The 23,693-nt window shown below is 36.0% G+C and overlaps 1 protein-coding gene across 3 annotated transcripts in view; it reads right to left on the bottom strand.

The window, feature by feature from the left end:
• Window positions 1-23,693, bottom strand: part of Dhc16F (Dynein heavy chain at 16F) — a 224,355-nt gene that overhangs the window by 37,112 nt on the left and 163,550 nt on the right. For all 3 annotated transcript variants that reach the window (XM_083138102.1, XM_083138119.1, XM_083138111.1), the window contains 10 exons: window positions 19,064-19,224; window positions 18,475-18,616; window positions 10,013-10,198; window positions 9,096-9,268; window positions 8,749-8,929; window positions 8,039-8,218; window positions 6,027-6,263; window positions 4,038-4,184; window positions 2,746-2,853; window positions 647-729 (listed from right to left, as the gene is read on the bottom strand). In XM_083138102.1, coding sequence (XP_082994228.1) covers window positions 647-729; window positions 2,746-2,853; window positions 4,038-4,184; window positions 6,027-6,263; window positions 8,039-8,218; window positions 8,749-8,929; window positions 9,096-9,268; window positions 10,013-10,198; window positions 18,475-18,616; window positions 19,064-19,224 — 1,598 coding nt within the window. The remainder of the gene's footprint in view (window positions 1-646; window positions 730-2,745; window positions 2,854-4,037; window positions 4,185-6,026; window positions 6,264-8,038; window positions 8,219-8,748; window positions 8,930-9,095; window positions 9,269-10,012; window positions 10,199-18,474; window positions 18,617-19,063; window positions 19,225-23,693) is intronic.

Below are 23,693 nucleotides of genomic sequence, written 5' to 3'. Positions count from 1 at the left end.
TGCATTATATTACGACAGGTATGGGAGGTGGGGGCAAGTGCAGGTCACCTGTTCCCCTGTCTGATTTACCACCGCACGCCACTGCCGCCTGCACATGCGAACAAGTGCTGCTCCACGAAAGCAGACAACTAGAGCAGGAACTGCCACTTACAGTGCCAAAACCCCGTTGCGCGGTAAAAGAAGGAAGCACTATGCCCGCATGGGAACGGCAGAAAGTGAAAGGAATACGTCAACTAGCACCGCCACGAGCACAAGTGGAAGAAGAAGAAACCACATCGCCCGCAGCAAGACAGTACATGCCTGACGAAGCCACCAGACGGGTGGTGAAATCGATCGCGAAAGAAATTTACACGGAAAAATGAAAAGTAAGTTTATCAGAGTTAATTACCTATCTCCGCGTAACCACCAAACAGATATCTTTAGATGCAATGTCAAGTATCAATGGCAACAAGAGATTACAGAGAATCAATATGTATCCACCCAGCTATATAAATAAATAAAATAGGTAATTTATTAATACCATATGTAGCATTCGTAATAAAACGTACGAACATATTCTGAAAATAGTTTCATAATAATATTTACCATTTTTGCAAAATGCATTTCAACACATGTTACAGCAAAATATATGAAAAGTAATACTTACAACATCTGTAAACTAACTGGAGGACTCTCCACAAACTTTTTGCCAAGGTTTTTCTTCACATACTCAGTAGTGGCAAACACAAGCTGTAGGAAAATATATAAAAGTCTTAGGAAGTAAAGATTTGAACAAAATTCAAAATACTTTTCCTATTTCCTGATTAGGTAGCTGTGTTATATTTGCAACAATGTGCCTTAACTTGGAGCTGATATATATTTAGTACACATTGTACATTACTTCAACTATAAACATAAATTTTCAGAAACTGCATTGCTATTACACTTTATATATAAGGAGAGAGAGGTGGAATGGCTTATAGAGAAGATAGTGTAACAGCATAAGAGTGCAACGAGTCCCACCAAGGATGGTCACAGTAGCCACCTAAATTAAAACAACAATGAAAAACAGCTTTGTGGAAAAGTGAGTACTAAGGTTCTCTGTATTTATTTACTGCCGAATCTCTCATTTCCCAAATATGAATAAGGTAAGTGTAGGTAGGAAATATGAAACACTTACCAGACAATAGGAAAAATTTTGTGGCGTGATATCTGCTCCTCCTTATAATTTCAAACTATAAAATAACAAATATTACATACACAAATACCATATTTCTTAACACATTCGGGTCTGGTCTCATAATACAGCATTTTTACCTCAGGCCTGCGGTTTTTGGTTGTTTTTCAAAAAATCATAGAAAAAAATATTTTTAATTTGTTTTTATTTACCACACATTTCTCAAATCTACAAAACTTCCTCTTTTCAATTAACAAAAATTTGTTAAATTTTCTTTTCATTTTCAGACATTTTTTAATATTTTTTTCAGCAATGTTTTGTGAAAAAAGAAAAAGTACAACATTGTAACAAATGTTAATATAGAGATATTTTAAGTTCGTAATCTGGAAATTTCAATAATTAACAATGCAAAAACTACATAAACTATCAATACATCTTTTGAATCTTGCATAAGAATACTTCTGATGTGCACATAACAAAAAATAATTACAAATTACAGGTAATTAGCTTTTGTATGAAAAAGTTCGAAATATTCAGGAATGCTGGGGCAGTAAAATGTTGTGTCTTTTCTTGCCCACTTGCCAGTTTCTTTTTTGTGCCTGTCTCCACAAACTTTACATGACCTACAGGGCCTTGACTTTTTCTCTGTAGGGGGGATTTTCCTTGGAAAATGGCGGCCTGTTAGCCTATCTGCTGTAGTTGACATTGATGTTTGACCTTGAATATCTTCACTCCCTTTGATGAGTAGTTCGATGATGAACTCTTCCAGAGACATATTATGATTTTCCCTGTTTACTTTCTTATAAATTACATACGCATTCACCAATGACCTAATGAACAAATGGAATGCAGAATTTCTGCTATGCGGTCTGGACCTAAGGACACCATTCTAAACAATGCAACTTACATCAACCCGACAACAAACAGTCGCAGGTGCGAGATAAAAATAGGACATGAGTCACCTAGCGGTCGGAATTTCAACCAAGACGCTTGAAGGAACATGCACATGAGACGAACTACGAACATAGCTCGTAGTTCAATCGGCAAAGCGATTGCATACCGCAGGATGGGCTATGCCCATCTTTCGTCCACATTGACTTTAAGTGCACTGCGGGCTATGCCCGTCGTGAGACCCCAATGTGTTAAGTTGGCAACATTCCAATACTCTCACAGTATTTGTGCCAAGAAAAATGTCAGTTGCATGACTTAATAAAAAATATAATGGAAGTTTTGATTTGGTTGGTTGATTTGTTGTTTTAAGTCCTCTTTATGCACAGTAAGGCTAATCGGGACTGGACCTACAGTTTAAGTGGGATCCGAACCACTTGTGCCTCCACAATGGAAGTTTTGAAACATCAATTTAAGGAATATAGTGTTGTTTTACATACCGCATTTGAATTTATTAAGAATGATTTATTATAAGAATCTGTTGCATCTTCAACATGTGGATTTTATTAACATTTCTATACGATATGAAATAATGTTCTGATAGTATGTGGTGGAAGAGGAAAGTGAGGAAATAACAATAACATTTTTGTAACAATAGGCAAAAATTTACATTATTCCCTATTGTTTCAAAAATGTCTTACCTTTTCTTCTTTTAAGGCTTTAAGTAACATCATTTTCTCAAAGTCAGTCAAATTTTCATCCCATTCTGTAGTTTCAGGTGAATCATCTTCAAGTAGGAGGTCAATTACCTGAAACAGACAAAACCATAATAACCACCTCTACTAACTTCATGCATCACACAAATTGGCAAATACTGTATATCACTCAGTTCATGGTTAAATTAAATAGGTTAATTTAACATCTTCAGGTTAACATACTCTAATAGACAGCTAATCCTATACTAAAACCAATATTTTTTGCAACCCACACATAAACTCCTTTTGAATGAAAGGAAAATAAATTATTTTCAAAACTATATCTTTAATTAGGGCTGAGCCAATACTGATGCCTATGTATCAGTATCAGCCGATACCAGTGGTATCAGTATCAAAAAGTATCAGTTGGATTTTATTCACACATATCTGATGTCTTGGTCTTTCACAGGTCCTCTAATTATCCTAGAAATTAAGCAAAATTCAAAGTTTCCATATATTTTGCATCAATATTGTGTGAAAAAAAATGTGTATTTGATATGAGGTATTTTAATATTCTGACAAACTCTGTTAAATTATGCTTATAATTGGAATGGAATACATACATATTAACATTAACCTATATTTTGAACAACTTACAATTATTACAATTTTCATGCAATGGCATTGGTGAGAAGTGGTAAAAGTACCGGTTCTGTAGGGGTTGAAAGTAGTATTGGCTCAGCCCTATCTTTAATCTTTTTTTTCTTAATATTGGTTTTCACTTGATTTAGGGATATTTGTTGCTGATACCAATAAAGTACCCAATATTCTACCGATAGAATATATAATTTTGAATGTTCCACAAAGAACATGAAAGGATCATTCAACCCTAAATTAGTGTATGGCACCAGGTGACTGAAATTGCTTGTGTCTTAGAAAAAGAAACTGCACATTCAGGCATATACTTTACAGAACCAGTTTATGTGAATTATACACATGTACCCATTAAAAACTTAAGAAAATGGCAAACTCTACATTACAGGCTATTAATAGAAATATTTGTACCAACAGAGTATTGACTAATATATTCACTGCAAAATGTAGTTTGACTTACAGGTTGCTTTTTATAACTCTAATGGAGCTGAAGATATGAATGAGAAATTTGTATAATGTTACCATTATGATTTGCTGTAGAATTTGCTGTTTATTCTTATACATAATAAAGACAATGTACTCATTCCAGCATAAAGAATAAGACATTTTCCTGTGTCAAAATATATAAGCATGTTTATAGTTACCACTTTGTAGTCTCCAATGTTCAAGGGAATTTTGCTTTTGATTTCACTTCGAATCATTTTGAATGTTGGAAACGTCACTGACAGAGAGTAAAGAGTTGCCCACATGGAATCGGACAAAGTAGCAATATCTGGCTTTTGTGGAACATCCTGAAAAAAATGTGCCATTATTATACTACAACACCAATAAATAGTTGCTTCATAATACAGAGGCTGATACGCTTCCATATAGACGACTTTGAAGTGTTTCACGCACCTATGACAGACGACCTTTCCGCCACTGGTTATGTTCGATGTGATGACCAGCACTCTTGACAATTGCCCGACAGCGCAGTTTCCACTGGAGAAGACCTCGTTGCAGGTGTACAAGGGGTATATTATTCCACTCTCATTGGGCTGCTTTCCAGAGGCAGGATATCGTGCGCACCTTATGAGAAGAAAGACAGTGTTTCAGAAACCCAAATGCACAGTAGTCCATGCAGCTGGCATCAGGACTCTTCACAGGGATGTCGGAGAAGGGAACAGTACGAATCCCGGTACTAGCTTCCATCCATCTGTAGAATGCCAGTGATGATTTGGCTGTGTGACTCAACGCCTTGTCCCGATGCAGCTCCACACGGTTGGTATCCGTGCCATACATTGTGGGGATTTCATTGTTGTAACAGTCAAAACATGTTCCTGATAATATGCAGCATTGATTTTCACATTGTTGGCAATGCAATGTAGCTTCAATTTTCCCTTGTAACAAAAGCCAGTCACAACCATGAAACCACGTGGGTAACTTTTGGTACACTGACAAATGAAATTGCTTCACCTTCGTTGGTGAAACACAGTCCAGGGGCGGTCACGATGCATATCGTCGCATTATGGCATTCACAGTGGAGCGTCCAACAGCAAATCCATGTTCGTGGCACTGTTTAACTATGCTGGAACAACTGAAGTGTGCATCGGAAAGTGCTACAATGTAGTTTTCCTAGAAGTGATTCACTTTCGGCACCATTACACTTTGACCAACATGACTACTTTGTTAGCTGACACAACACATACTACTGCCTCAGTGGTGAAACTTTCATGTGCCTGTGCTGCGCCTGCTCCATACAGTGCCCTTGCAAACTCGTCTATATGGAAGCGTATCAGCCTCTGTAACTACTCCAATAAAACATTTTCAATTAGCATTAAAAAACTTAAACTATCTTTTAATTTGTAATCCTGATACATAGTTTCATTCTTTATTTAATTCTTATATTTCATGCAACTTTGATTGCTGTTAACAATAGGTACCTGATGAAGCAATTATGTATGAATGTTGGTAAAAATCGGCATAAGAGAACCAGTACCAAAATAGATAAAAATCCAATATTTAAGTGAATTCTGTTATTCAATTTCTGTTCTTTTAAAGTTTGATTACAAAGACATTATCAGGACATATACTTGTAATTTTTGCCATGTTTAAAAGAGTATAGCGTTGTGGTCTAGTCTACAGTTTCTGATACGCCTGAAGACGTTGTCAGAAATGTGGTGAAATCGATTGCACTTTTCCAATTTCATGTCAAACAATGAGTAAGATATGTAGAATAGATTATCTTCGACATGTAGTACCTGCTAAACCAATATGTTTAGATACAGTGTTGTAGTGTTTTCATACATGGAAAACTTTTAGAAATGTGGTTTCAAGGGTGGTTTCTTGTAATGTTCTGAAACCTATATTCTATATTTTCTTATCATAGCTTTTGTAGGCAGTGACAATCTTGGAGGATATTTATAAGACACAAACAAGCATTTTTATAACATATTTACTTCTTGAATGTGGAAAGCAACATTCCATTTCTAGCAAATATTAATACTGATTAAATAAATATGAGCATTGAAACTGGATCAATACCAATGGGATCTCTATATTTCCTCCTTCGCCACATCATAATTTAAGAAGTACATGACTGTATAGATATCCAAAGGAAGTTCCAAATGATATAGAAGAAATAACATCTTTACCTGTATACTGGAAGCTGTAGGACCCCTGAGAAGGAAATTCCACTGAGGTTCAGAAATGTCTCCACTCTGCTTGAATATATCAATTCCAAGCATGAAGCTGAAAACCAGCTTATGCCTCTCAAATAAACCACGAGAAACATTGGTGTATATCGACAAGGTGATTTCCCGCAGCAACGTATCCAGGCGCACATCCAAGTCCTTTGATTTTTCACTTATATCAATAACCATGTTGAATATCTGCACAAAAGAATTTTAAAATTTCCTTTATAATGTTAACTATGATACCAAAGAAATTTAACAATAAAGCTGATAATTTTTTTGAAAGGAAAAAGCATGATTTACTTACTAAGCGTGGGACATATTTTGCTTAAATCTGAATTATATACAGTGGAATCTTGATTTTATGTTCTTCACAGAACTGTGGCTAAAGAACTTGGGAAAATGTATAATATTTTGCTGTATTGGGACCAGATAGCCAAGATGTAAAAAGCAGGAAAATATCAAATCTGGAAATGTAAAATCTGATATCCACTATATTCTCTTTGTCTTCTCGTCTTTAATGTATGGTATATTAGATTTAACTCCGTACCTTCAGTACATTAATTGTTTACATAATAAGTAGGAATGGTTTTTTTTAATTTCTTTTTTTTTTAGTATTTTTATTCTTTCTACTGCAACAAAGATTTTCAAGAAGTGGAAAGTGTCAATTGTAATATGTTTTTTTAAAGGGTTTGTTGTAAAAACGGCCCGCGAGGGCGAAACACACCCTCTCAATAAAGACGATATTATTATTATTATTATTATTATGGCAATATATCTATTATGGTTAGTGCTGTACCATTGTGTCAGTATTCACATCAGTCACATCAGTATATTGGATATATATATATATCACCCAATCAAAAACCAGTAACTCTTTCCTCTCCTCCCCGAAACTACCCACCCACCTTACAGTAAACACTGGCTAAAGTATTTCGTGTTTCCTTTCAACTGTTTCTGGCAACACTGACCGTAGAGACGCTACGGTCAGTATTCTGTGCCTCTACTCAAAGTGTCGTCGATCTTTTATCTACCTTCTTGAAAATGCGACTCAGATCGCGAAATATTGAATTATTTCTATTCGTGTGGTAAGTGTTTACTGTCTCCTTCATTATTTGTATATATATATATATATACACATCATCGTACACAAATATGGGCATGGAGGCTCCATACATTGTCAATCATCTTAGTCATAGTGGAGATGGTGTAATCAGCACCACATTGCAATTATACATGCACAGAGACAGAAGTGGATATTGAAAAAATCCAACATTGCTTACATATGCTTTGAACTTTTTTAGGGACTACGTATCCAAATGGTTAGAGCTCTTGCCTTTGCCTTTGGTGTTAGCATTCCCAGGTTCCATTCCTGGTGGAAGACGCCAAAATGTCAGTGTTGACCCAGTACTCACAGTACAATTGGGAAGCTACTTGAAAAGAAGAAGTCCTGAAAGCCAGAAAACAATGTTGATAGGAACCAATGCACTGGCCATTCATCACCCAATCAAACAGCTGCTTAGCAGGCCCTGGCTCTTGAGGGCTGTTGCAGCATGTAGTTTAGAGTCTTGAACTGATTTCATTATATGAATGTTAACAATAAAGCTTAGGGGTCAATAGTATGGTGAGTGAATTTTTGTAGTGGCAAATTTGCTTTAACTTAGAGTGTTCACTGCTCTCTTCAAAATACAACTGAAGGGCCAGGGGGAAAAACGATGAATGTTCATTCGAGACAATTTGCCAGGAAATGAAAAACAAAGTATTTCTTTCCATAAGAACGTTAATATATGCCAAAATAATAATGCGTTTTTCAGGCACTTCTGATCGTTTCCCAACCAAGACTGTTCTCATTCTTATAGTACAGCTTCTGAACTATCAGATGGCGTTGCGATCTCAAAATGGGCGAAAAATCGACATTCATCGTTTTTCCCCCTGGCCCTTCAACTGCTTAAGCAATATTTTTATTTACTTACCTGGGTAAAATATTTTAAAGAATATTGATACATTGGGTCAATTTCTGCAAGTTGTGCAACAACAAAAAATAAGACAGAACCTCGAGTGGCAACTGTTCTGTACTTTTCTCGAGCAAAGCTGATCTTTTCTTCTGTAGCCTCCGACTCTTTTAACCGGTGGCCAATAACAGCTGATGTTTCCTATCGAAAGACAACATTCTGTTATTAAGGAAATGTAGCATTAAAGCAGATCAATAAGTGTCATAAAAATAATGAAAATATAAAACGATATTGACTCATCTGCATGTAGTTTTCTCTTGTTTTATTTGATGTTATTTTTAAAAGAAAAACTATATTATTGCCACCATAACTTATGCACACCATCGAAGAAAAATTATATTTGGATATAATTCTGTTACAATGATGGCGTCAAAGAGAAGGCAGGAGTTGACTGCTCTGACCCCCATCCTCCTTACCAGCTTCAACAAACAAATACACTTACTTGATAAATAAATGTTAATTTTTTTTCATATGTTTTGAATGCGAAAGACTCTCCACTCATTTCTTTTTTTGCGGCATCATTGTTGCTTTGTTACTTACTTTTATCTCTTTATTACTTTAAATTTTGGGTTGCAACAAAAAAGCTTCCTTCAAGAACAGCATTCAACTAAGTCAGAACTGATTCACAGACTCTACTCACTATGTTTATATTCATAAATTTAATGTCTTACCTTACTTTCATTTAATGTTTCTATAAGTTCTTCATCATCCAGTATGTTTCCTTGAGATGTAAATAGAAGCCTTAGGATCTTGTCTTCAATGCCCTTAAGTTGTTTCTTATCTTCATTGATCTTTACAATTAATTCATTTCTTGTTTTTTCCAGATCAGGCCTTTCTAAACGTACGACATCACTGAAAAAAATGGTATTCAATTACAAATCTTCATTCATAAACAAACATTTTCCTCTCTCATTCATATGCTTACTCACATTCGCCCTTACATTTACACACCTCCATGTCACACCTTTCCTATTTAATGTTTTCTTTTTCTATTTTACAAAAGTAATGCAAATCTTACCTCAGTAACTGATCTTCTAAACCTAGTTTTGTTACAGTGAAATTTATTATGGTCACTTTAATGCATATTTCTGGAAGATAGTGAGGATTGGACATTTTTGTCGTCATGTAGAATTTGAAATTCTTGTCATATTCCACATCGGAGTCACCAAGACGAATTAGCAATCTTCCGCCCTTGAGGAAAAAAGTAATTGACAAATCATAAACATTCCCTAAAAATATTCTACAAAGATAGGTTTCTTTTCTATTTCTCTGTGCTAATTGAGGTGATGAGAATGAATAGTTCAATTCAAGTCAATTCAATTATTATTTATTGAAGGGCAAGGTTCTGCTACTTAACCCCAGAATGAAACATCCATGCCTCACCCAGGAATCGAATCTATTGGTCTCTTACACTAACCATTCTGTCAATGAGGTCTTCAGGTTCCTTTAATTTCAATAGCCTTTGTACAGTGGGATCCATGAGTAGTACCATGGAAATTGTCCATGACTATTTTCATTAATTTTTCATTTAGATCCTATGTGTTTTTAAGCTATGGATTTTTATGTATGCTGGTGCAGAAGTTGTTTTGATTTTTCTTTTAATTCTTGAAGCTGCTATTGGGTCAAATAAAGTGCACGAACATGGAACACGGTACTACTCATGGATCCCACTGTACTAAGTGTATACAAGTTATGAAAACACACACAAATTACAGACTGGTGTTCTGGTAATATAATATTCATGAACTATCATCCTGTTTCTCCTGTAGGTCTGAAATTTTACATTCTATATTGCCAAAATCATATTAATACCAGATCAATGCATAATGCAAGTTGCAATGTAAAGCAATTCGTTAGATTAAAGTTTCAGTCTTAACTAATTTTGAAAGGTGGAATTTTTCGTTGCTGTGTGCAAATATGTATGTATAAACTTACTTGAACAAATGTTTGTTTCAGAAGGATGGGTTCTAAAGTAGGATCAAGTGTCTCGCCAATTTCCTCTAGTAGTACTGGTATTCCAGTTCTCACGCAACTCTCCAAAATACGAAGAAAGTTAGAATCTGTAAGTTTGATAACCTTTAACCCATTGTCATGTTCCATCTGACGAACCCATCTGTTGGCCTGCAAAGATAAGGTAGTCATATGTCTATACTGATTTGGTATCTACAAATATCACTGTCATGGTTATTACAGGCTAACCATCTAAATTAATCACCGCCAATATTATTCTGTGAATGTGGAAAATTATTCTGAAAATTTTGGAGAAAAAGAACTCATTTACTGTTATGATAACCACATAAATGGATCAAAGAATATTTACAGGCATACTTCTGGTTATTTCCATGAATTGTGTAGTTAAGCTGCAATGAATTCATTAATAATGTACACTTCTGTTCACAAAAAGTAGCACACTCGTTTGAGTTGAAGTCCAGCTTCGTAGGTGATCGAGTCTGGCAGTACAGCCGAAGTAAGTGTATGGAAAGCAGCAGGGTTGCTTACTAGCATTTTAACCACATGAAGGGAATTTTGTGTCTCTTAGACTCAAAGAAAACTGTTAACGGAAAGATTGCAGCGTAAATATTAATTAACTGGAGTGTCCATGTCTACAATGAAAGTAACGTAAATGCAAAAAATTTGTGAAAGATATATTTAAAAAATGCATTTTTGACGTTCATGAAGAAGTGGTTATCACAAATGCATTAGAATGCGAGGGACCCAGGGTCGAATTTGGCCTGAGCATGGGTGTTCTCTTTGAGTCCCTCTTCATCGTTGCAAGTAGCCGAAAATGGAATGGAAGAGAAGCAACCAGTGGCGTAGCATGGGCATTTCGGGTGGGAACGCCAAGTCCAAAGGACATTATTGCTTAATAATTTACTTATGGTATTAGTCGCCACAGGTATTAATTATTTGCCTGAAGTCAGCTGGGTTTTCAACAAAACATCATCCATGCATGTTTTAGCATGTTTAGCATGTTTTATGCCACAAATGTTTTGAACTCTGGTGTTTTATACTTTTTTTTGTACCTTTCTGCATGACACAAGTCATTAAGAAATCTACCTGAATCACAAGCGCCTCTGAATAATAGTAGATGTCATTGTTGTGGATGATCCAACTACTGATTGATTTTTTTTATTTTATTTTGCTTTTCTACCACTTTTGGTTTATTGCGAATATAAATATGAGTGATGATATTCATGAAAGGACACTCACAAAGAACAGCTGTGCTCACCCCGGGATTCGAATCAGGGGCTTCTGTCATCTTGGCGCGCTGTGCAAAACACACTGACACGGAGGTGGTGGATGATTCAACTATAGTACATGCAACTGACGTAACAGTGCCGATTAGTAATTCAAACCACTGTTTATTACATCTTGAGAATGTTGATAAACATTTTAAAATAATTTTGTCCAGAGATTATTCGTTGTTAAGAGTTTTCCAAATGAATGCTAAACATTTCCATTGACACATACTATCGAAATAATAATAATAATAAATAATAGTTTTGCGGGTTAAGTGGTAGAGCAGCCACAGGCTGGACTTCTACCACAAGGACTTCAACTTATTTGACAAAAACTGTGTTGATCTTTTAGTTTTAAATGCACATCGCTGTTTGTGTGATAAATTATACAATGCAGTGGCCATTATGAAGTGGTATATCTGAGTTTGGTAAAGTTACGTCAGTCAATATTGTCCTGAAAATGATGCAAAAAATTCAACTTATTTTTTCTTTCAGAAAAAGTGTTATCCTAGCCTGGGAGAAGGCTTGAAGAATATATGAACTCCTTCCCCATCCACCTTGGCAACAGAATCGCAAAGTCGACACTGAATTTCTGATGGGAAAAATAATAGAAATCCGAAAGCAAAAAGAGTTTATGTTAGAGCCAGGGAGGCACATGAGAGGTGGTACCCTCATCGCACCACACACACATACACACACACACACACACACACACATCAGTCATCCAGGCTATTAACAATAAGTCAATGGTTTTCTCAATTAACTTTAACAATAAATTGAATTTTTGTAAAATATAAATTCTCGGGCTTTCCTTTTTTTACATGTGTACATTGGTTTCGTAATGGAGCACAAAAATAGAATTGTCAGCCTCGTAAAATCTGTACCTGCTGAATGAATGTCTCTGTAGATTCCAGAATAATGACTCTTCTTTTTTAAATAAATAATTTAAAAATAGTATAATATATGTGCCGTTGGTTAATAAGATTCGTCGTCACATAGCAGAATCCACTATGTTGACGGAAGGTAGATCACGATGATCATTTAGAGTTGGAAACACTAACCTTTCACAAAAGCACGACTTCCCAACGTCTTCATTAATTCTCATGCACAAGCTTCACTTGTATTCTGTCAGCAATGTGCACAGTATACAAACACTATCTTATGAAGCATATTGCTTTCAAATGAATGTAATTAGCGAGAAGCGACATCAAAAGTTTCGAGCTGGCCAGGAAAGGATGCAATCTGATGAAGAAATTACCCAAATAGCTTGGTTTCCTCACCGTGGCTTGTGGCCATGTCGGTTAAAGGCCAGCTTTGTAATCTGAAATCCTAGGTTCAAATCCCAGCAGTTGCAAGTAACTTTTTTCCTGCCAAATAAATGTCACGTAATTATTTTACTTAGTCATAGGTCTTGTCATTTTGGTTTAGTTCAAGTGGCAAGAAGAAAATAATTATTGAAAAGATTAAACTTTGCGAGTTTGTGATAGTTGCTCTATACAATTTGAGTTTTGGACGTATTTGTTTCTTTGTTGTGTTGCTGCTAAAACTCGTTGAATTCAATTTACTGTTAAAGTTAAATGAGAGGAAAACTTTTGACTTATTGTCAATAGCCTGGATGACTGATGGATATGTGTGTGTGTGTGGGGGGGGGGGGGTACCTCCTCTTATGTGCCTCCCTGGCTGTGACATAAACTCTTCTTGCTTTTGGATTTGTATTATTTATCCCATCGCATATTCAGTGCCGACTTTGTGATTCTGTTTGCCATATGAGGCATTGCGGATACGAAGGGCGAACTCAACAAAAGTACATTTTGAGGAAACTGTTTCAAGTTGTAAGGCATGGGGCAAACTCAACAAAAAGTTTAGAAATCACGCAGGAAACTTTCCGATCTACTCTTACCAAATTTGTGTGGAGTTCACACTGTGCCTGACAACTTGAAACACATTTCCCTCACAATGTGCATTTGTTGAGTACGTAGTCATTTCTCTCTCTACCTCTTCCTTATCTTATTTTGCCCCCCCCCCCCGACTTTGCTAGCGTATTTCGGCCTATCTCCCCTGGCACCCCTAGGGGTGGGGGTGGGAAGAGCTAGTGCGGGATGGTGTTCACTATCTTCCCTCTTCCTTTATGGCCAGGGCATGGGTGTGTTTAGAGAGAAAAGAGAGATATGGATGCAGCCCCCGCACATAAGCCCCCCTCCCTCTCTCTGTCTCTCTCTCTCTCTTTCATTTCTGGATGTCGATGGTGGCGGTTCAGATGGTGGCGGTTCAGAGGCTGTCGTTTCTTATTTCTACTTCTTTGAGATCTTCACTTACAAAAATCCAAATATGTTACCTTCCCCTTTCACGATTGGTCGTGTCTCGCAACGGGGAGTTGCCCCCCCCTCAGCACTCAATGATTTCTTCTTGTTCCCGTAACTTTTGTGTGTGGGGGGGGGCGCATGCCCAGGCCAGGATTCGAACCTCGGACCCTTTTGCCGGTCTCCCTCCCACGCTTTCATTCCTTGCCAAATCATCACAGCTCCCAACCCTATCATCTCGGTCGTGCTGTCCTCTTGCCTTTCTTCCCTCACCATCACGCCCCTGACCGCCTTTACCCCCCAGGGTTTCCCCCAAGTATCGAACCCGGGACCCCAGACGTCGTATCATTCCTCTTCGCTCCATTGTCTCCCAGCCTTCGGAGAGGGGGGAGAGGTTGGTCATCTGAATGCAAAACAACCACCAAGCCTTTTTTTTTTTTGCATCATTTTCAGGAAATACAACAGCACTATTTCCACCTTGCTGATTCTATTTGGTCTAGGAATTAATTCGTGCGGTTGTTACGCACACATTGAAGCTGTAGTTCAAACACAAAATACATAAATACCTTAAAAAAAATATTGTCCATCGCGAGCCACCACTTTCGCCCATCTGTCAGGCAAGTTACGGATTCCGTAGCGAAAGAAGTCCTCATCCTTTGAAGCGATCCAGTCAGAGACCCATTTTTCGATATCTTCTGAAGAAGTGAACTGCTGTCCAATCAAATCGTTATTCATGCAATCGAACAAGTAGAAGTCCGAAGGAGCAACGTCTGGTGAATATGGCGGGTGGAGTAAAACTTCCCATCCGACATTTTCTAAATAGGTTTTAACCGGTTTTGCAACATGTGGGCGAGCGTTATCATGTTGAAAAATAAGTTTATCATGTCTGTTCTCCCATTCTGGTCTTTTCCTGGCCAGAGCTTGCTTCAAACGCATTAATTGTAGTCGATAACGTTCTCCATTAATAGTTTCACCTGGTTGCAGCAGCTCATAGTACACCACACCTTTCATATCCCACCATATGCACAGCATAACCTTTGCACAGTGAATATCTCGTTTCGGTTGTGATGGACCTGGTTCACCTGGCTTCACCCAGGCCTTTTTTCATTTCGGGTTCTCGTAATGGATCCACTTCTCATCGCCAGTAACAATGCGATGCAAAAACCCCTTTCTTTTCTGTCTTTGAAGCAGCAATTCGCAAATGGTTTTTCGTCTTTCAACGTCTCTGTCTTTCAATTCATGTGGAACCCAATGTGACATCTTTTGAATCATTCCCATGGCTTTGAGGTGTTTGGAAACTGTTGTTTGATCAACGCCTAATGCTTCTGCAAGTTCTTCCTGCGTTTGACACGAATCCTGATCGAGCAATGCTCTCAATTCTTCGTCTTCAAATTTTTTTGGCTGTCCAGGTCGCTCTTGGTCTTCCAGGCCGAAATCACCACTTCTAAACCATGCAAACCACTTCTGACATGTTCGCTCAGCTAGCGCATGGTCACCATACACTTCCACCAAAATACGATGACTTTCGGTAGCACTTTTCTGCATGTTAAAGTAATGAAGCAGAACACCCCGCAAAAACACTTTATCTGGCACGAACTGCGCCATGTTCAGTTGACTACAAAATGCTGTTGTTGACGCGTCAATCAACTGCCCTATACTACGAACGATGCGCACTGACAGGAGTTTTCAACGCATGTGTGGCTACACGGAACTGTGGGACGATAAGCTCGTTACGCCATCTCTTGTCCAGGTGCACGAATTAATTCCTAGACCAAATAATTGCATTTTTTTTTTTCATTTCGTTATTTAGTGTTGCTTTTCTTCCATTTTCGGCTACTCGCAACGATAAAGAGAGACTCAAAAGGAACACCCATGATCAGACCAAATTCAAACCCGGGGCCCTCGCATTCTAACGCATTGTGATAACCACTTTTTCACGAACGTCAAAAATGCGTTTTTTAAATATATTTTTCACGAATTTTTTGCATTTACATTTCTTTCATTGTAGACGTGGACAGTCCAGTTAATTAATATTTACACTGCAATCTTTCCGTTAGCCCTTTTCTTTGAGTCTAAGAGAGACAAAATTCCCTTCATGTGGTTAAAATGTTTGATAGTAAACAACCCTGCTGCTTTCCATACACTTACTTCAGCTGTACTGCCAGACACGATCACCTACGAAGCTGGACTTCATATTGAACAAGTGTTCCACTTTTTGTGAACAGAAGTGTACTAATGAAATGTTTACTGATACTGGAAATGGTAAAGGATAAATATCTGATATAAAATTTACCAATATCAATACTGATTCAATAAAACATGAATACCCTGATACAGCAAGTTTACCATTAGCATTAAATAAATGCCATATCACTACACCAGCATACAAATGATGTAGTGTATACATTTAATACATATGGTAAGTATGAGTGATTAAAATGATACATCCTACTTCATGACTTCTAATTGAAGGGCTCGGGTGTAAAACATGGTAAGTGACAAAATGCAGGTTTCGAGATGCTGAAAGTTGATGTTTCAAAAAAATCTGATTTACAAATTAAAATAAATTTCTAAATTATTTACAGCAAATATGATTCACTTGTATGTTTACTATCATACACACATGATATTTCTTCAGAATTATTTTTCCGGTGGTGCTACATGCGATTTGTTGGAGGGTTGTTCAAGGAATAATATTTTGACATTAGACTTTTTATAGCAACCATAACAATTTGTAACACGAAAATGAAAGCCTTTAATATTAATAATTTTATTCAATAAACAATAACCTGAACTACTTGTTGTAACAAGTTTTTGCTTTCCTATGTATATGACTGAAATGAACACCATTAGAAAAGTAGATTTCATCGTTTTATTAAGTTAGTATTAAAAAAAAAAAGTTTTGAATGTTGTGATTAAAAATAACTTCCTTATATCTATATGGAGATCAATAATCGTAAAAAAATGCTTATATATGAGCGATTTTTCAGCTTCACATATCTACTTCACACACAGAGAGGCTCTATTTATTACCTCAGCATCCCAAGCAGAATGTGATTCACAACCCTCTCTTGATACAAAGCTGAGTTACATAGACTACCCAAATTGCATACCATGGCAATATTAGATTTTTGTGATTCAATAAGCAATTTATACATAAAATAGGGATGGCCTCCATTTCTTCGAAAAACTGAAAATCTAAAAATATGTTTTTCGAAAATTAAAAGTGGAAGGACTACGAAATTTTTCTGAAAAAAAAGGGAAGAACAAAAAACTATTTTTATTTTCGAAAAAAGAATTTTTTTTGAAAAACGAAAAACTATTTTTATTTTCGAAAAAAGAATTTTTTTTCGAAAAACGAAAAAAAAAATCTTAAAACCTTCTTTTCGACGATTTTTTCCTCGAAAAACAAGAAAGAGAAAAAGGATTTTCTTTTTCGAAAAACTATATTTTTTCTTCGAAAAACCGAAAACCGAAAAATTGAAAAATTTAATTTTCGAAAATCGAAAAACATTTTTTTTTTTTTCGAAAAGGCCATCCCTAGTTTAAATCTCTATTTTCAAGATAACAATTACCAGCCCCTGTGGCGGAGTGGTTAGGAAACCAGGGGTCCCGGGTTCGAATTCCGGCCTGAGCATGGATGTTTATGAGTGCTTATTCATCAGTTTCATCATATCATCACTTATCTCCATCTTCACAAATAAGCCAAAAGTGACAAGATGCGAAGTAAAATAAAGCAAATCAATGAAGACACAATTATGACCTTGTAACTTTCTGTTGCATTTTTCTTTAACTTGACATGTTTGTAAAGAATGATTTCAAATGTACACAGGGTTTAAATTTTTAATAGTTTTCACTCATATTTAGCTCTTATGAAATAAAATAGTTATAATTTCGAACCAAGAAGAAGACATATTTGCAATATGAACAATAAAATAATTTGCTTTCATCAAAGTCACACATATCAGAAATACGAAAGATAATTAAATTACAAATACGTTATTAGGTCCACCATAAAAATATTATAACTTTTAAAATTCACATTACAGATTTATGAAAGAAATATTTTATAAAAAACTAAACTGTTCCAAATAATTGATAAGATTCATATCAAATTACATATTCCTTAAGTGTAATACATTTTTGACGTTGCTTGTAAGGCAGCCTTAAATGTGCATACCCAATTAAAAATCAAACGAATTTCTATGTGACTACAGTTATTTATATCTAGTAGAAGAAAAGTATGTGCTTCTCTACTAGATCGCAGTTCACATCCAGGTACGAGAGTACAATTTTATTCGAAACTGCCATTTTGATCACTGCTGCATGTAAACAATGGTATCTACAGTAGATACCACGTTTTACATGAAATAGAATGTACATGGCCATGCACAGTTTTAGTAGCATTTTTTATTGGCAACCTCTTCATTCTCCTCATTCTTAGTTGGTGGTACATATTCCGGGTCATTATGGGAATCATATACACTTTCTTACTCGTTCTTATCTTTGCTGTTGCCTCAATACTCACGAACTTTCTGAGACACGTTGCAATTCAGTAACAGCAGTTTCGCTGCCATCTTTGCTACTTACCATACTTTACATGACACAACTGGTAGATACCATAACTTTCAACACATCTAGTTCTGTCATCTGTTGATGAAACGAAACACTTTGAGTACGATTCGACTCGATTTACGATGGACTACACGATGCACATTGTAACTCCAAAATGACCAAAATGTCACTTACCATATTTTACACCCGAGCCCATCAATTATATTATTAATTTTCATCGTAGATGCAGTTACCATCGAAACAGTTCATACATTATCTATAATATAAGAAAGTTTTTTTTCACCTGATCCTGGGGATCTATCATAAGTGGCCATCTTCTAGCACGAGTGGCTAAGATTCCATTTTCTGTTGAAATATTGTCTCTTGGCAAACCAAAAGAGTTCCACTGCCTGATTTCATAAGGATCAGCTAACACATTTATCATACTGTAAAGATAAAGAAAATATGCAAGTCATGGAATAAAATGCTTTGACACGATCAGTTTTGCCTTTAGTTTAAAAGAACTAATAACATTTGGAGTTTTGCATATTACCACATAATACACTTAACCTTCAGAGTTCCAATAAATAAATAAAATGTTGCAATTATTTCCAGCATATTCACGCCTGATATTACTTCACTAAAAATTATGGCATCGACGTTTTCACTGTTCTGTACATCTGATTTAAATAATATCTAATTAGGTTGTGAGAAGTCAAATGTTATATTCATATAAGACACCACAAACCTTTAGTCTAAGATAAATGGTTCATTGCATTTTAGATATATATATATATATAAATATATATAAAATACTAGTAAAAATGTTACAATATATATATTTGAAAGTCTACTCAAGTCTAAAAAAGGAACATTTTGCTTCATACATTTACCTGAAATTTTGAGAAATTGGAATTTTTATCTCATTGCATTTCTCGATCCACAGTTCTACTAACTCTACTCTGTAATTACTTGTGAAAGCTCCAAGGTATGCAACACAACCGGAGGCTGCAAGGGCATTTCCAACAACATTTACTAGCTCCACACCAAAGTTCTGTAAATAAAATGAAGCAAATACATTAAATGAAATAGACATGACTGTGGTAGCCAATGTGAGTTTGCAGTCAACTCTACCCTGAAAAAATAATACTATAATCTGTGCCAGACTTGATTTGATTTGACTTTTGTTATTTAGCATCGCTTTTCTGCCACTTTTGGCTAATTGTGACGAGGATGAGTGATGAGATGAAACTGATGAAGGTCACTTACACAGAACACCTATGGGACAGACTAGGATTCCCACCATTGTCTGTGGAACGCATAGCCACTACAGTTCCGTTGTAATTAATAAATAATATCAGAAAATTTAATTATACATACTAGGGACGTTCAATATGTAAGTATCCCTGTGCTATAAAATATTGTATAAAGCAATGCCATTAAAAAGAAGCACATGGTTGACAAGCGCCATCCTTCGTCTACAAGGAACAACAATCAATTCGTTATCAGACGTGAAGGTGAATGCGCTCAAGGGCGAAAAGTAAATGCTTGTTCGGAAAACACGGGCTCGCGTCATAAGGAGTTCAGAAGCATGGATGCTAAGGGTGTTCTGCTGATGGACTTTTTGGAGCGAGGAAGAACAATTAATGCTGACCGTTATTGTCAAACATTGGATAAACTGAAAAACGCAATTCGACATAAGCAACCAGGTCTCCTGTCAGCTGGTGTCATTCTTCTTGATGATAACGCTCGCCCCCACTCAGCAGTGCAAACACAACACAAAATTGAAGAATTGGGGTGGGAACAGCTGCCCCATCCTCCATACAGCCCCGATTTAGCACAGAGTGATTTCCATCTTATTCCGGTGTTAAAGTCTGAATTGCAAGGTTACCGTTTCGAAACAGATGAAGAAGTGAAGCGTAATGTGACAATAGTGCTCAATAGCCAGAGCCCTGATTTTATTGCAAAGGGTATGGACAAATTGGTGCAACGGTGGGACAAATGCCTGAATCTCTATGGGGATTATGTGGAGAAGTGAGGAAGGATCCTCCTACACATGTATGTATAGTTTTCTAACGTATCTTAAAAATAAAAATTTTTACAGCATACAGAAACTTATATATTGAACGACCCACGTATATATATTTGTTTAATATGGCCCATACAGACTTTACTGAATAACCGGAACTTGCCAATGAAAACTGTAGTTCAACAAGTCCCATTAGTAGAGGCACATATTTTTGGTAAATAAAAAAGCAAAATTTCGGTACAAAAACAGAGTCAATTTCGGGTTCGAAAGCAGTAAATAAAATAACAGTTCGGTGTTATAGCAGAGCAAAATCGGATCAAAAGCGGTATATAATATGAAAATAGATTCTACTTATTAAACATAAGAACAAAAATATAATCAACAATTTTGCTTAACCCACTCTTATCCAGGGCTAGGATTTTGATGACCTTAAAATTGCCAAAAAATGACCTTTAAAAAATGCATTTACGACCTAATACATGCAAGAAAATGCCCTATAAACTTAGAAAAATGACCTAAAAAATCTGAAAGATTTGTAGAACAAATTTATAAACTACCAAGAGAAATTCAAATTACAAATTAACGTTACAGAATCTATCACATGTTCATGTTCATAGTACAAGTAAGAAAGTTCACCTTTGTCATCTTTTACACTTTAACTACCAAGTTGCAGTACACAACGAAAATCATATGCAAATTTTCAAAAGCGAATGATTGTCAGTTGTTGGACAAGATAGCCTTCCTTGTACATGGAAAAACTTCTCTTGTCTTCCACCCACGCAAGAGGAGCGTACTTGAAATGAACAATATCACTAGCTGTTAAGTCACTTTCAATTCCATGGAGTGCAAATTGCTTCCCTGACAAAATGTCCAATACAGAGCACAATACTTTGTACCCCTTGTCATTTTAACAATAATCCGTTCGGCGACAATGTATTTACTGATAGAGGAGGAAATCACATTGTTTGAGCTGAATTGTTACACAACAGCTTGTATCTGATTTCAAGTCGAGCACACATAATCGTAAAAATGATTGAAGGTTCTTAATCCAACTTACTATTTCTATTTGAGTGTGTGTATAATATTATCGTTCATAGTTTCTAAAATCTTGGAATGTGTGAATTTGGAAACCTTTCGTCTAGTTGAATGACCGATTCAAAGAATTTACACTCGCTCTTTGGTTATGGAACAGTATTCCATCCAGTGGACAGATGCAGCACCCTAGTGTGGTTAGCTACAAGGTACAGCTGTTGCTGCGTTACCATTTAATAATTGTACAGCTTCGGCAAAAATTATTCTGTGCTTGTAATGGAAAACATGCTGCAGCTGTTCTTTCTTTTTCTAACTCTCGTTAGAAAACGTACATCATAAATCTGAACTTTTTCTTGACAATAGACTGTGGAATAAACTCAGAAATGGAAAAGAATGTCGTGTCCAACAAATTTCTTCTACGATGCTTGTTCTTGCCTTTCTATAATTTGATGTTTTTCGTTGATTGATTTGGTTTATTTAATGTCACATTTCAGCCACTTCTAGCTAATCGCGACGATGGGGATGCATGGTGATAAGATGAAATGGACCAATTGACAGTCACAGATGTACGTATATGTGAACGACACAACAGAAGCCGCAGAGATATACTAGCTGTGAGTCCAGGCGCCAGATACTCGTAGGCCTGCAACATTCCAGTATAACGTAGAGTAAGGTTGACATTTCGATACCTTGCACAGAATTTATTTGTTTCTTCAAATACAGTCGTTCAGATCTGCGCTGAAGGCAATAAGATGAGAGTCGAGAACCTCTCTCCTTCAAAGGATTACATTTGCATGTAAAATGCCCCTTCTTTCACCAAAATGTAGAAAAATGCATAATATGACTTTTAAAAGGCCAAAAAATGACTTAACTGTTTAAAAAGTTTAAAAAATGACCTTTAATCCAAAAAGGGTCAAAAAAAGCAAAAAAAAATGCCCTAACAAAGGCATCCCAATTTATTCACTTACATGTAAAACATGTTCCTATCTACTTATATAATATTTCTGTCTTGCCAAAAAAAAAAGATGCATTTGCATTAAAATCCTAGCCCTAGTTATAACTAACATATAACATTTTGGTGTTAAAATTGTGAATGTAATCCTAAATATGATTTAAAAACTGCACTTATTACACAAAATAAACATATCCCTTGTAATAGCGCATCGATGTAGTTTCCATAGTATTAAGTTTATTCCTGTATAAAGGGGTCCATTTTTGTTTCTCAATTATTTACAGCAAAATTAATCAATTTTCTGCTAATTGCATAACTCACAGGAGTTCATTCAAACTTAGAGTACATAAATAAACTCTAGATTTCATGTTCAAGAGTCTATTTCGCATTTTGCAGTTCTTTTCGCATCATTTCGTGACAAAACAGTGTAGGAAATGCACCTCACACCTTTAAGGAACATGAAAAATTAACATTTACAGCATGTTACTTCATATTGTCATCAAAAACAAAATATGCATGACTCTACCCATTGGAAACTCCAGCATTTCAGATTAGCGTTCAAACAAGTTAGTGAGTTAGCTTGGACTTAACCACATTTTTCATTACATTGTATTATCTGTGCGTGTCCGTGTACAAAGCTTTGGTAAAGTTTCTATTATACACAGAAGCTCCTTGGAATGAGGATGTAATTTTCTATGAAAGGAAAACCTAAATCCAATATTTTACCAAACCTAATTCCCATGCTTTACCAGGTGTTTGTTCCAGTTTCATTTTTAAATAGATTTCCAGGCCATTCTGTAATGTTCTAATGTACCTTAACTTGATTCACAGTATAGTTTTAGTATTGAAATCTGAAAGCACTGGCTGCAGATAAAACAGAAATCATATTTTAGAGTGTATCATTTTTCACATATGAACATGTATGTAAAAAATTAGTGCATATGAAAATGTAAAATGATATGTTCAACAATCATATTTAATATTCCCTTTTTTTCCCAGTTTTTTGAATGTCTTTATGACTTTTCCACAACCTTTACAGTGAGAGGTTAATATCTACGACTTTTCAAGGTTTACCAGGATTTCTAGATTAGTGGGAACTCTGATATCTGTAAAATACAAAAGACAAACACTCAGATTTCATATAAACCAAAAATAATTCTCCCTTGGAAACCAAATGCAGTTGCTACCATCAATAATAATAAAAATGAAATTTTCGAATTATAAATACGAGGGTAGATCATTAAGTACCATACAACAATTTCTTCCCGCGATGTTATTGTGGCTGGGACGTTGAAATTTTACAGATGTATAGTTTGAAGTTCGCGCTACAGACGGCATTTGTTCGATCAGGTATAACTCTTGCGGGAGAAGCGTGAATTACTTAACAAAGATGGTGTGCATGTTATTGTCATCAACGTGTGAAAAGCAAAGAGCTCTAGTTAGTTTTTTGTGGGCGAAACGACAAAATCCTAAGGAAATTCTCAAGGAAATGTTGGGCATGTATGGGGAA

This window comes from Lepisma saccharinum, chromosome 1, assembly GCF_977018435.1.
Source record: "Lepisma saccharinum chromosome 1, izLepSacc3.1, whole genome shotgun sequence".
Lineage (NCBI taxonomy): Eukaryota > Metazoa > Arthropoda > Insecta > Zygentoma > Lepismatidae > Lepisma > Lepisma saccharinum.
The sequence above is the reverse complement of the archived record's forward strand: the minus strand, read 5'-3'. Positions and strand labels throughout refer to the sequence as shown.